Source organism: Notolepis coatsorum, assembly GCF_963971535.1.
Source record: "Notolepis coatsorum genome assembly, chromosome: 13".
Classification (NCBI taxonomy): domain Eukaryota; kingdom Metazoa; phylum Chordata; class Actinopteri; order Aulopiformes; family Paralepididae; genus Notolepis; species Notolepis coatsorum.
The window spans coordinates 56151743-56166417 of NC_140177.1; the positions used below are offsets into that span (position 1 = coordinate 56151743).

Consider the following 14675-nt stretch of genomic DNA (forward strand, 5'->3'; position numbering starts at 1 on the left):
ATGATGATTTTGTGTTAGAAAGTAGTGAGTATCCTTTTTGCTTGCCTGTTGTGGTGTGGATTAAAACATTTTTGCTTCAAGAACCTGTTTCTGCCGTGTGCTGCCCGTTTAAAGCTCTCCGGTTCGCTAAGAACTCTGACCACAAGACTCTGACTCAGTACTGTAGTAAGTATTTCATACAACTTAATTTCCAAAAATCTGAACTATCCCTTTAAGGTCTGCTACCTAGGAGGAGGCCTACAGTCACTCATAAGCAGTTAACATTCCTTGAATTTATTTGCACAATGTATCTAAATAATGGTCTGTTCAAGGGAACAAGGTCTTGGAATCATAATGACACACAAGATTTAAATGAGTATTATGTCAAAAAGTATCTGATCAAACAAATATATTTCAATCTGACAATTTTGCACCTGAAAATGTAGGTAAGTCTCCTAAAACAGGAATTGTGGTGCTATGCACAATCCCTAGCCTACAACTGAAGTTCCAATTATATTTATCAAAAGCTAAAAAATAAATCACTACGCCCCCCAACCCCCATACCGTGCAACTTTTATGTTGAACGAGAGACATAGCCGACATCACTTAAGAAACTAGACTCATGATGAATAACTTGAGCAAAACAAAAAGACATGTTAATTAGGGCTGTCTTAAATACTTCGAACCTTCGAAGCTTCGTTCGATGGCACAAGCTTTGAACATTAAAAAAAAATTCAATTTTTTTTTTTTTACTTCGATTTGTGTGTGTGTGTGTGTGTGTGTGTGTGTGTGTGTGTGTGTGTGTGTGTGTGTGTGTGTGTGTGGGGGGGTGGGGGTGGGTGTGGGTGTGTGTGTGGGGGACAAATACACTGGAGGAAAGTAACCCAGCTCAGCACTGCCAAAATTATATCATCACTATTGCCTGTTTGAAGGATATCATCCTCAAACACATATACACCTACATGCCTTGTAGAATTCCACACATAAGAAAGAAAGATACTGGGATGAATAAACAAAATAGGAAATAAAATGTAGAAATGCATGCAATACATAAATAAATATGAATCTCCATATATGAAATAGAACATTTAGATAAGGTGCTACTGAGATGTTTTGGTGAGTTCTTTGTTTTTTTGTGGAAGTAGCCCTTCTTAAAAATGCATGAACATTCACTGATAATTGGTCTGTAGTGGAGTCTACAAGGTCTACATTGCCGGACCATGTAGAATCCGGACCTTGTAGACCGACATAATTCTGTGCATAATTTAGTCTAAACAGGCCATATTTCAAATACCGTACTTTTCTGACTATAAGCCGCGGCTTTTCCCCCCATTTTTCGACCCTGCTTATATGTGGACAAAACCCGAAAATCGAAATATTGCTTTTTTTACTGCATTGAAATGTTATTTGCTAAACTTAATACAACTTGTAAATGAGTTAATTCTTGTTATTTGTCCGACAGTATTGTGTCCCAATGGGAGTCATTCTCTGTAGAGGTGGGAGTCATTCTCTGTAGAGGTGGGAACTTAAAGCTCAATATAAGAACACCACCCACAGAATCAATCTGTCAATCCTTTCCGTGTCCGGGCCGGGTGAGGTTTCCCGTGTTGAGTCAAATTAAGCCGCAGGCTCCACTCCTTACATATGGTAATTAAAAATTAAAACACATGCGGCTTATATATGTACACATCATTCAATTTAGCTGCTGCGGCTTATAGTGCGAAAAGTACGGTAATCAAAATCTTACTTCATTCATCTTAAACATTCTTGATTTGGGGGATTGGTAGTTCCCATGAAATCTGAAGTTGTTCAAACGACAACAGCGATCCACCTTGAATTAAATCACACAGCCGAGTGAAACCTTGTTGGCTGCGTCACAGTCACGAAAGGGGCTACTTAATTCATTAATCCAATCCACTTTATTTATAGAGCACATTTAAAAACAACAAAGTTTACGAAAGTGCTGTACAAGTCCCACAACATAAGATAAAAAATAAAAATAAAAAAGAATAATAATAAAAAAAAATGTAATATTTTTTTTCGAAGCTTCGAATTAAAATCGAAGCTCGGCCCCGAAGCTTCGATTGCCAAAAAAAGCTTCGAAGGACAGCCCTAATGTTAATATTACCACCATGAACATGACGTGCAGTCAGAGATGACACTATGACAGGGAGGAGAGGGTGTGTATATCAGATCCAGGTTAAAGGTATAGTCCACATTATTAAGAGGCCTATCTGATTTGTCACAAACTGGGATCCCTTTCAGTCAATCCCAAAACCATGTTCACCACAATTTGGAAGCAGATAAAATGGTAGCATTTGCTAGCATAACGCTAAGCATGAACCACTGCTTGGTAATAGGATTCACAATGCCCCTCAGTGACCCCAAATTGCATGCTGATGATGGTAACAAAATAGCCTATTAACACATTGGGTGCCAACGACGAGAAATCTCATTATTTAATCGTTATTTCTTTTATTAGCGATATCCATTCATTTTTCATCCATCCAGCCTCACGTTATCATTGGGACTGGCTCTGAGCTCGAAAAGGACAAATACCGCCCCCTATCGTCTCCCAGATGGTATTGCACCCATTGGAATGGAGTCAATGGAAATGCATGAGAAGAAAAAACTCCGGGCTCCACATTTTACTTCTGAGCCATGTAACCTGAGACTATTGCATTCATTGAGGCAACCGAAAGCAGCATGGATTATGTTTCGAGGTCTAATGTTGGATCAATAAACGCGATCGATATTTGGAATGGCGATCAGGAATTGGATTAATCTTTTTGCAGAACATCTGATGTGAGGTAAGGACTTTATTTTACCAGTCTTGAGGTAATCAGATGTTTTTTCACAGATTTCACAACGTGTCTCATATGTGTGTATGTGTGTGTGCGTAACGTTAGCGCCAGGCAGGGCATAGATAATAGATTTTTCAGCCCGCTTCTCTAGCGTGCATAAGTACACATATACTATCGATAATCTAGCGTTTATTTGAAAACGATTCATAAATAGGCCGAAAAATGACAACGTGTTTTGTGTATTCCAGTAAAGGGCTATTTTCGCGGATTTTTCTGGAATCACTAGAAATCTTCAAAACTATACTCGGATTCAAAATGGTATAAAAAACAGAAATGTACTGATGAAAAAACAATCTGTTTCGTACATGTTGACTGCTTTTTGAGTTGGACTGCCTATTTGGGACCAATCAAAACAGGCTTCTTAAAAAACATGAACTATCCCCTTAAACCATCTACCAACATGGCAATGTTTCTACTTTGACTTGATAAGATATTAGACGTGTAGCCCATAGGAAACATAAGAGCTGAGGACTATAAAGACATTCACTTTGTCTGCAGCACTACAGTGTTCCTCAATATGAGAGAGCGAGCGAGAGAGCGAGAGAGAGAGAGAGAGAGCGCGCGCGAGAGAGAGAGAGAGAGAGAGAGATAGAGAGAGAGCGAGAGAGAGGGAGAGAGACAGTGTTCAGAGAGGTTGATGACAGCTCCCCTCTCTTTGTGTACTGCACTGATCCCTCGTCAGATAGCTGTACACAGACAAGCCTAGACGGCACCCTTTACCTCAGAAACACGCTGAAAACATCTGAAAACCTGGCAGCAACCCTGCTATTTCAACCCCACTAACACTCTCCAGGTGGAGAGAGGGGGAGAAAACTTAACCCTATGCAGTGCGGGAAAGGAGGAGCTGATGTAGGGAGCATTAAGAGAGAGAGAGAGAGGAGGACCTTTCCCAAGTATAACATTATAGATCCTATGATTAATACGATAATGTTAATATTAGGGATGGGTACCTTTCACATTTGAACCGATACGGTACCGGTACCTGTGAATCGATACCGGTACCCAACGGTACCTTTTTTTGGTACTTTAGTCTTAAGAAATTTAATTTACCTACCTCAGTCGTGAAAAAAAAATCCAAACTTCAAATAACTACAATTTCTACAGTTTTCGGCTTGCCATTGCTCCGACTGCTTTGTTGTTGAATCAAGTCAAATCCTAGGTAAGCATATATTGTGCGTGTGAACGTTGACATGAAAAGAAAAAAAGTTAAAAAAAAAAAAAAAACATACTTTTTTCTCACTTGAATCGATACTCTGTAGTACCGACGTGTTTCGGTTCGGTACCTCAAAAGTACCCATCCCTAGTTAATATATATATTTACAAAGCTGATTTGGCAAATGCAAAAAAGCAAATTAATAACCACAACGGCTATTGTCACCTCCACCGCCTTTCCACTACCATACCACATCACATGACATCAAATCACGTGGCATCACATCAAATTACACACAGCGTTTCCATAACACCACACCACCATAACACCACCACCACCACCATAACACCACCACCACCACCAGACTTTCCGTCTATCTTACCTGTCTGCTGTGTGGTTTGCAGGGCGGCTGCACTGTTATCACTGAGCCTGTGACTGACACCGTTGGAGCACTTGCTGGCCGAGCCGTTCACGTGCGCCCCGCCGTTCCTCTTCACGGAGCCGGAGCGCGTCGACACCGGCACGAAGGTGGGGTCCAGGTCCATGATCAGCTGGTTGAGCTGGTCGATGGAGTTGTCGATGTCCACCGTCAGGGACTTGAACTCCTCGTCCCGCTTGCTGTTGCTATTGTTATTTACAGCCGGCTGTTCGTTGTGAGGTACGACTGTTCTCGGGGCCCCCGCCGTGTCCCTTGTCGCAGGACCCGAGGTCTCCGAGGACGGGGCCGGTTTGGGCGGGCTGCCATCTTGCTTGTCCCCTTGGTACCGCTCTGCGTCGTCGGCCTCTTCGGCCATGTAGGCGTACTGCTGGGCGGCTACCATCTGCTGCTGGCGGACCCAGGTGTGGGTGGAGTAGCTGCCCTGTCTGTAGACCTGCTGCTTGGGCACGGAGGCGTTGCTCGGGGTGGAGGAGGCCACGGAGTTGCTCCGGGGGCCCAGAGAAACCCCCCTGGCCTCGGTGTAGGTTCTCTCAAACTCCTGGTGGTGCTGGCTCTGGAGCTGCTGCTGCTGCTGCTGCTGCTGCTGCTGCTCCTCTCCCGCGGGGCTTCCGAAGCCGTCCGAGAGCAGGGAGTTCTGGCTGCTCTTGTGGCAGGAGGACGACAGGGTCCCCAGGCTGTCCACGCTGTGCAGATCGTGACCAGTCATGACCTCGTCGTCCAGGATGTCCGTCTCCCTCTCCCTGGGACGGGGGTCTCCGTTGACGTGCACTTGGGCAGGGACAAGCCGCTGGACACCCACCCTGGGACCTTGGTCCTCCATCTGCTCCAGGGAGGGGTCCTCCAGACCGAAGCCACTCAGGAGACGCTTCAACTGGGCCTTCTCCTGCCGGCTGGGGCCCTGGTTGAGCCTCGTCGTAGTGGCGGTGGTGGTGGTGGTAGTACTGGTGGTGTTTGTAATAGGTGTGGGTCTGTCTGCCCACAAAGACGTGCTGGAGAGGCCTGAATCGCTGCTGGCAGAGAGGGCGTGGTCGCTGTGGTCAGGACTGGAGGTGGTGGAGGTGGCGCGGGCCCCCCGACCCAGCGTAGCTGTTCCTCCGTTGGGGCTCCTCTTGTTGGCCGTGGGGGCTTTGTCCTGGGTTTGGCCCTGAGAACGTGGCACTGGAATGAGAAGAGAAGCAGTGCTTCAAACAGTCAGCTGGTATGGCCGTATGGGTACACAAAAACACACATATACACACACAGCACATACACACGTAGACAAATTAAACAAATAGTACACGACAACAGACAACACACGTCTATGAGACACATACAGGGATGGTATTTGCCAGGACCCCATGACACAGACTCAGTTACAGACAGATCCCTCTCTTAACATGGAAATATTTTCACACCTCACCGCACAAATGAACAAATTAGTCACAATTCAGATTAGGTGTATGAAGTCACAAGGAAGCTCTTCTCCACTGACACATTCATGGAGATAGCCAAGTATTTATCTTGAATATAAACAAATATGATAGCACTGGAGCCATCAGGACATTTCATGTCACAACAAGATAGATAGATAGGAGAGTCTATTATTCCCATACCGTATAAGCCCATGAACCCAATTGTCAGCGCCAGGAATGCAAAAAGAAATTATAATAAACTAAACCAACTCCACCAAATTGTTCAAACGATCCATTCCACTACTGTAAACGTATTGCAATCCAAACCTTTTTCACACAAAGACATTCCAGAAATAATGTCCATCTATTTAATTCAATAAAGAATATTACACGTCAGTTTGCCCGACCCCCCCCCCCCCCCCCCACCACCCTCTTGCGCAAATGAATGCTCCCGCAAGGTGGTAGCGTGCGTCATGGTGGACAAAGGTGTCCCTCTCATTTCAGGTGCATACATAAGAGGTGCCGAAAGCCATCCGTCTGCCGCTCTAAAAAGGAGTGAGATGTTGATGTGGGTCTGCGGTGTTTGACCTCAGCATTCCTCGCCCTGCTGTGATTTAGCCAGCCCTGCTCTCTCCAAACTGACCCCTGACCTCCAGCATATGTCCAAACAGCATCCCTTAATCCTCCAGGTCAGTCAGTGGCAAGGCACGGTATAATCCCTCACTCGACTCTAAAGACTCCGGGGATTATGAAAAGCAAAAGTTCTAGTTCGCTGGACTTAGTTAGACTTTAGGCTACACACAGTCACAGAATGTCTAAGGATTCAAGAGTGCGTGCGAAGAGCCGCTTTCCAAGTCAAGTAAAGGCATTGTTTCACTGTTACTCTTCATCTTCTACCTCCACAAAAGGACAACAGGAACATGACCCCCTACGCTTCTCACTCAATCTGCCGCGTTAAGTAGTTTGCCTTTCACTCAAACCAGGACTGGAGGATCCAAATACCAGACACACATAACAGCTCCCCTCCTCCTCCTCCTCCTCCTCCTCCTCCTCCTCCTCCTCCTCCTCCTCCTCCTCCTCCTCCTCCTCCTCCTCCTGCGCCCCAGTGTCCCCTGATCACACTCACAAACCCCATGCCGGCTGATAGAACTCACTCACATCCGGTCCCTGGACAGCTCCTGCTCCTGCTCGGGCCTCCGAGTGTGGGCCCAGGTCGAATCCCCCGGGACGGCTCCCAACAAATCTCTTACAACATTCCTCCTGGCGAGGTGCTAACACTTCTAAAAGACAGATGTCTGCCCTGCTCCATATCCCTCCCTCTCTCTCTCTCTCTCTCTCCCTCGCTCTCTCAGCCCTGTCATCGTCCCACCTCTCTCCCTTTCCCTCCCCTCCCCCTCTCCTGCATTCTCCCTCACGCCCCCCCCCCCCGTCTGTCTCCTTGAAGAAAGAATGCAGCCAGCCGCAGTTCTTACCTTCCCCTTCAACGCCAGGTAAAGCGCCCTAGACAACCACTGTCTCCAACAAAACAAAGGAAGAGGAAGAGGGGGCACGCAGGAAGGGACGGAGGTGCATGGCTTATTTAGCTGGCAGATAACAGTCAGGGTCAAATCAAGCCAATATTGTTTCGCATTGAGTCCATGGGTCTTGCTTTCCGAGAAGGTGAGCGTGTTTGCACTCCACATAAGGGGGGCGGGGGGGGGGGGGGGGCTTGGGTTCTCCAAATATGGGCAGAGGAATGTAAACAAGTGGAGGCGGGGCTTATGGGCAAGGGCGGGGCCCTGCGGGGGTAAAGCTGTAACATGACCTCTTACCCAGGGGACTCCCCCCACTAGGGACAGAGAGAGAGAGAGAGAGAGAGAGAGAGAGAGAGAGAGCGAGCGAGCGAGCGAGCGAGCGAGCGAGCGAGAGAGAGAGAGAGAGAGAGAGAGAGAGAGAGAGAGAGAGAGAGAGAGAGAGAGAGAGAGAGAGAGAGAGAGAGAGAGAGAGAGAGAGAGAGCGAGAGAGAGAGAGAGAGAGAGAGAGAGAGAGAATCAAGACGATGAAAACAACATTCCTCCAGAGCCAGACTCGTTCACACTGTAAAAATACACTGTTTAATTAGAGCGATCCTGCCTTCTACTTGGAGCTCTGGGGCATTTTTTTTTTCTTTTACGAAGCTCTGCGCCCAGGTTGTTTTTCTCGCTCTCATGTATCATAAAATTACATGCCTGCCATCCTCATGTATGACACCAGCATGGAAACAGATGTGTCCTAACCTCAAGTATAGGGCTTTAACAATTGTTTCAACCGTTTGTTTTCTTTGTCAATCAGACACTCGCTGACGTGACTGCAGTTCCTGTGAATGGTTAACTAAAACACGTTTCCAACTTTCCATCCAGTGAACTTTATCTTCTCTCCATCTAATCCTACAGGGGGAGGGGGGGGGGGGGAATGTTTTATTTATATTACACTCTGGTCAAACATCTTCTGGCTGTCATTCTCCTACTGATCTCCTCCTGGTATCACAATGTTGTCGAGAGTGGCACACATCCTAACAGATCCTCCCGACTGTTCTCTCGTCGCCCCCCAGAGAGGCGGGCGCCGTGTGCAGTTGGCCACTGTGCCCGTCTTGTGAAATCACCCCCGTCGGTTCCGCTCCCATCCCGGCTATTAACCGACCCCATAGCACCTCTCGTTGGCCAAACCTGTGAGTCAGGAGCTTAATGATCACCATCATCCTCGTTTTCCTTCAGGCCCTGGCTTCCAGTGCGGCACTTCCGCCGCACGGCAGACGGCCCCCCTAGGGAACATTCCTCATTAATCCAACAGGCTGGTTGTACGCGGCTCTGCAGTGACTCACTACAGCAAAACACCAGGGGGAGAAGCCAGTGAATGGAGCCAGTTTACGGCTGATGAATAATTATGAATGAACAGACGCTGGGGAGGTGACTGGATATAGAGATGTTGATGATAGCGCATCACATTGTTATTAGCCTACATATTTATCACACGGAACAGAACCACGTTACCGCTCATATTAAAGAGATGCGTACGATCAGGTACATATCGCAGAGCCGCCTCGTGAGCAGGCCTTCCCCAATTAATTCGGTCTGACGTCAATCTGGAGGTCACTTGGGACACGATATAGTGTAAAGCACAGCTCGGCAGAATACTGGAAAAACAATCCAAAACAAAGACAATAGCATAGCGCCAGTACAGTGAAAAGGGCTTTTTTTTAATCATTCAAACCCAAACAAGGCATATCTGGTGATCAAATACCTAAAGACCATGTTGAAAATCTTGATGAATTAATTACACAGAAAGCTGGAGCAGAATAAGAGTTCAAATGCAGTTTGGGTGAAATGTCCCTTTACATTTTCTTTTGCCACAATTAAAAGAAGACGAGGAACTGATTAGAACTGGCAAAACACAAACTCTGAATTCAAGCCGTTAATTCACACTCGGGGGGGTAAACACACGTCTGGACTGGCGAGTGTGGGTTTACGAAGCCATTGAAGTAAATGAGATTGTCTTTTCACAGCCTTTAGCACCGTCATGGCAAAAGCCCTTTTCTGTCGACGTTTCCTCCCTTTTCGGACCTCGGCCGCTGACTGACAGCCACTCAAGGGGGGGATTCGGGGACTGGCAAGTAGACGCTGAAAATCCTATTTGTGTTCTCAGTCTTCCCTCTCAAATCTAGCGTTTACACGAGAAAACAAGGTTGTAAATATCCCACACGAATGCCTTGGGATTCTTTTTTTATTTAAATTTTTTTTTATGTCAATGTCTTTTTGTTTTCCTTTTGAAGAGTTCTTTTTTTGTGATGCGTTTTGTGCTTCTTTTATTACCATGCTGGTAGATGTGTATAAAACCCTTATTATACGGCTGTGTCGGGTACTATTATACTATTATACGGCTGTGTTGGGCATACAAATGAAAAAGAAAAGAAATAAAAGACTCATTTTCATTATAGGTCGTATGAAGTAAAGCGTATAAAAACTTGCTCATTGTAAACTTGGGGATGGGTGTGTCGGAGCACTGCGAGCCACCACCACGTCGCTCTATTCTGGGAGGCTGTTGTGAATTCCGCGGCTGAGTGGAGAGATTTGGGAGAGCGGTGACCACAGCCAGGACGGGACGCCCTGACAGCGTGTGTATATGTGTGTGTTTGTGCACGCACATGAATGTGCAGGCAAGTGAGAGAGAGAGAGAGGTGTGTGTGTGTGTGTGTGTGTGTGTGTGTGTGTGTGTGTGTGTGTGTGTGTGTGTGTGTGTGTGTGTGTGTGTGTGTGTGTGATGGTTAAAGCACGCCCATTCATTTGCAACTAAACAGAAATCTCTAGGGAACTGCCCGCTCTCGTTCTGACCCCACAACTCCCTGTGCACTAGCGCCGTTTCTCATCCTACTGACAACCAGAAACGACTATCTTTGTCGCAATAATCATACAGGAAATTGAGAACTTAAGGGGTTTTTTCCTCAAGTGTTGCTCGGCAGACCAAGGTGAACGCTACCCCCACTGTTTCCTTTCCATGAGCCCCACTTCCAGATGACGACTGTCCTGGGGGACAGTAACGACTATGAGTGACGACTCCCTGCGGCCGCCACATGAGCCCGGCTAGTGGCGAGTCTGGCGACTGTGTGCTGCATGTTAATCTAATCACGCTGCAGCGCTCCCTCAGTGATACGGAGCGAGGTCGGCCAGAGACGCTGGACATGAGCTGTCACACAGCTGCCAATACAGAGAGAGACAGACAGATAGAGAGAGACGGCAAGAGAGATAGGAGAGGGACAGACGGACGCACAGACAGACGGGCTATGGTTAATACCGACATGACAGACAGAGGAACCTTTACAGATGGAGCGCGGCCGGGTGGCGCAGCGGTCTAAGCGTCTGCCCACCACCACAGATCGAATCCAGCTGTGGTGCTTCCGGGTTGGCCGACCGTCCATACTAACACAATTGGCAGTGTTAGAGGGTGGGAAAAACCCGGCGAGGGTGGGTCCTGGTCGTTGGAAAACAGCGACTCCTACAGTTCGGTCGGGGCGCCTGCACAGCGAGGTCGGATCCTGGGGGAGGTAGTGTGACCTTCCACACGTTACACTCCCCCAGTCAGTGAGGGTCCGCGCTGCCAGGTGAAAAGAAGCGGTGGGCTGGCTACACATGTGTCGGAGGAAGCATGCGATGGTTCTCCGCCCTCCCAGACCGACGGTAGGGGGCAGAGCACGCAACGACCAGGAAGGGGATTGGGAATTGGCATAACGACTAACATTGGGAGGGGAGAAAAACGGAAAAAGAAAGGGGGAAAAAGAGAAAGTAAAAAAGAAAAAAAAAAAACAGATGGGGACAAACTCAGATGTAGTGTGTGAACAGTGGACGAGTAAAAGCAGCCGCTACCTTCCCCGTCACAGAGGTTCTGATACGAGTCCCAGCGGGTCAGGGGGTCTGCTGTGTTGTAGTCCACCATCACGTCTGGTCCGTTCTGCCACCGTTCAGCACCTGCACCAAACAACAACAACAATAGCATGGATTTAGACCAGCTGTTTGGCTTCAAAATAACAAGTCAAGTCAAGTCAAGAGTTTTAATTGTCACGGCATACAAGTATACAATGAAATGCGGGTGGTCTTGCCCGCAACGATGTGCAATACAGTGTTACAACATATAATAGAATCCAATAAAAAAAAAAAACATTGTGCAATAAACAGGTAACAGGTAGCATGGTGTGGCATTTCGGTATCTGTACATAGTATTTACAGAGCATATAGGACATGCTAGGTAGCTTTGGTAGTGCAATACACTGTTCCTGTTATTCTAATTTAAAGTGGCCTTTCCTTTTGGCCATAAGTGTGCGGCATGAGTGTGTGCCCGCTCATGTTAAAGTGTTAAGTGGCTGCTAGTGTGTGAGCGTGCACAGCGTGCGTGTTGTGTGTGTGTTCATGTGTGCTTGTGTGTGGATAGTTCAGTGTTCTGTGGCACTCAATGTTCATTGTTCAGGGCTCTGATGGCCTGGGGGAAGAAGCTGAGCCTGAGGGGGCTTTCTCACTCAACATCGGGGTCGAAATCAGCTCCGTGCCGTCCTCATTCCGAGTTCCGTGCCGAACTCCCCCCCCCCCCCCCCTCTCCCCCCTCTAGTTTGTGTACACACTTCAGTCTGGGTGCGCTCTGGGTTTTGTTTACGGTTTGCGTTTTGAGCTTGTAAGCTTGCCGACGTTGCCGTAGTCGATGATGTCACGCTCGAAATGTAAACAGAACACGGAGACTGGAGAATGGATTTTGATATAAAGAAACAAATAACTAATAAATATGAAGTTATATTTGAACCTCTGTTGTCAAGCCTTGTCAATATAACCCATCCCCCTTTTCTCACGAATGGAACTCTGTTGTAGAGTCCGCTTTTGATCGTTTTGCAGGGTTAACAATAACGCTAAGCTAACGGCTAACGCTAACGTTACTACATGCAACATACTAGTAACATTGCTCGCATCGATTATATTGAATGTCATTGATCTACTGGTCGACCGAAAATGTTATGTAAACGGGAATGTCTTAACACGACTGCGGACTCTGGATGTTGATATAAAATGAACAAATTGCCAATAAATATGAAGTTATATTTGAACCTCTGTTGTCAAGCCTTGTCAATAATAACCCACCCCATTTTATCACGAATGGATGGTGTTGTAGAGTCCGCTTTTGAGCGTTTTAACGATCTACTGGTCGACCACGGCCGAATGGTTGGGCACCACTGGTCTAATAGAAATAAATGCATTCGAACAAGAAAGTATAGTATACAGCAATGGCTAACGGCTAAACGCTAGTTAGCTAGCCTGTTCAGAAGCTAACATTATCCCATCGCTTGTGGCAATTATATTGCATGTCATTGATCTACTGGTCGACCACGGCCGACTGGTTGGGCACCACTGGTCTATAGAAATAAATGCATTGAACAATGTATAGACATAGCAATGGCAAACAAAACTGCCAGGCCTAACCGCCCCCACTCAGCGCGCACCTGAGACCACCTATTTCAGCGGTCCAGGTTCAGCGCCCCCGGGGACGAATCAGCGGGGGGCGGGGACGGGGGACAGCGTTCTCACTCAGACAGACACACCCTTTTCTGATGCGAGCCGGCTCTGATTCGACACAGAGCAGTGAGTGGGAAAGCCCCCTAAGCCGCTCTGTCCTAGTAGCTGGGGTTCGCAGGCGTCTGCCTGACCTCAGCAGCTGGAACAGGCTGTTATTGGGGTGGTGAGGGTCTTTCATTATCCTGCAGGCTCTGGATTTGCACCTCTTGTTGTATAGAACCTGCAGGGGAGGTAGTGCAATACCCGTGGTACGCTCGGCTGAGCGCACCACTCTCTGTAGGGCCTTCTTGTCTTGTGCCGTGCTGTTTCCATACCAGGCAGTGATGTTTCCGGTCAAGATGCTCTCTACAGCTCCTGAGTAGAAGGACTGGAGTATCTTCCCCGATACTCTGAACTTCCTTAACTGTCTCAGGTGGTAGAGGCGCTGTTTCGCCTTCTTTACTACTGTGTCTATGTGTGTTGACCATGTCAGATCCTCTGAGATGTGGACCCCCAGGTACTTAAAGCTGCTCACCCTGTCCACGGTAGCCCCGTTAATCATCAGTGGTGTGTGTGTCTCCTGCTGTCCTCTCCTATAATCCACAATCAGCTCATTGGTTTTACCAATGTTCAGGAGCAGGCTGTTGTCCTGGCACCAGCGTTCCAGTACCTCAACCTCCTCCCGGTAGGCCTTCTCGTCGTTGTCCGAGATCAGCCCCACCACCACCGTGTCGTCTGCGAACTTCACTATGGAGTTGGAGCTGACCCCCCACCCTGACCGCCTGGGGTCTTTCACTCAGAAAGTCCAGTACCCAGGCGCTCAGGGCGGAGCTCAGACCCAGCTCAATCAGCTTGTCCACCAGTCTGGTGGGGACTATGGTGTTGAACGCTGAGCTGTAGTCAATGAACAACAGTCTCACATAGCCCCCCTTCTGACGGTCAAGGTGGGAGAGGGTGCTGTGCAGTACCTGGGAGACCGCGTCGTCAGTGGACCTGTTTGTCCTGTATGCAAATTGCATAGGGTCCATATCACTGGGGAGGGAGGCACAAATGTGGTCCTTGACCAGCCTCTCAAAACATTTCATGACCACAGAGGTGAGTGCCACCGGTCTGTAGTCATTTGGACATGTTGGGGAGGGTTTCTTCGGTACAGGGATGATGGTAGACATCTTGAAGCAGGCAGGGACCACCGACTCCGCCAGGGATTGATTAAATATGGCGGTGAACACCGGGGCAAGCTGGTTGGCACAGGACTTAAGACTTAACATACCATTTGGACAATTCCATCTACTCTAGGGAGTCTAGGGAACTTGATTGGTGACATTGACATTGTGACACATGACATTGCCATAAAATGCATGGAGCAATATTGTAATCACTAGCTATCTTACGAACTTTGCTCCCAAAATAGATACATTTTTGATCATCTGCAGTTTTGAAATATTGAGTAATGGCAATCGGGCAGCCATCAAAATCGACGTGTGTGCCTTTTGAAATAAAAAAACACCTCACGTCGTCACGGTTTCAGAACACAGGAGGAAAACGCTGTTGGTTATAGGAGTCCATTTTCCTTCTGCAGTGATTTATAGCTGAGGTCCTTCTCAGCATCTCCACTGAGAGTTAAAGGAACGTTGCCTTTTACGAATTTGTGCTCGACAAGACATAAAATGCCTATATCGAACACACCGTGTACGGCACGCATCAATGTTCACGCTCACACGCACTGACTCCCTCCTGTGAGGCAGGCCCACACTGTGCTTCTGTTACCCCTCTGTCAACACACACTTCACACTACATTTCCCCTCC

The 14675-nt window shown here is 47.6% G+C and overlaps 1 protein-coding gene across 1 annotated transcript in view; it reads right to left on the bottom strand.

Moving 5' to 3' along the window:
* tns3 (tensin 3) overlaps positions 1-14675 on the bottom strand; it is a 60918-nt gene that overhangs the window by 19057 nt on the left and 27186 nt on the right. The window contains exons 12-13 of the mRNA XM_084327865.1: positions 11202-11303; positions 4379-5593 (exon numbers count right to left, since the gene is read on the bottom strand). Coding sequence (XP_084183991.1) covers positions 4379-5593; positions 11202-11303 — 1317 coding nt within the window. The remainder of the gene's footprint in view (positions 1-4378; positions 5594-11201; positions 11304-14675) is intronic.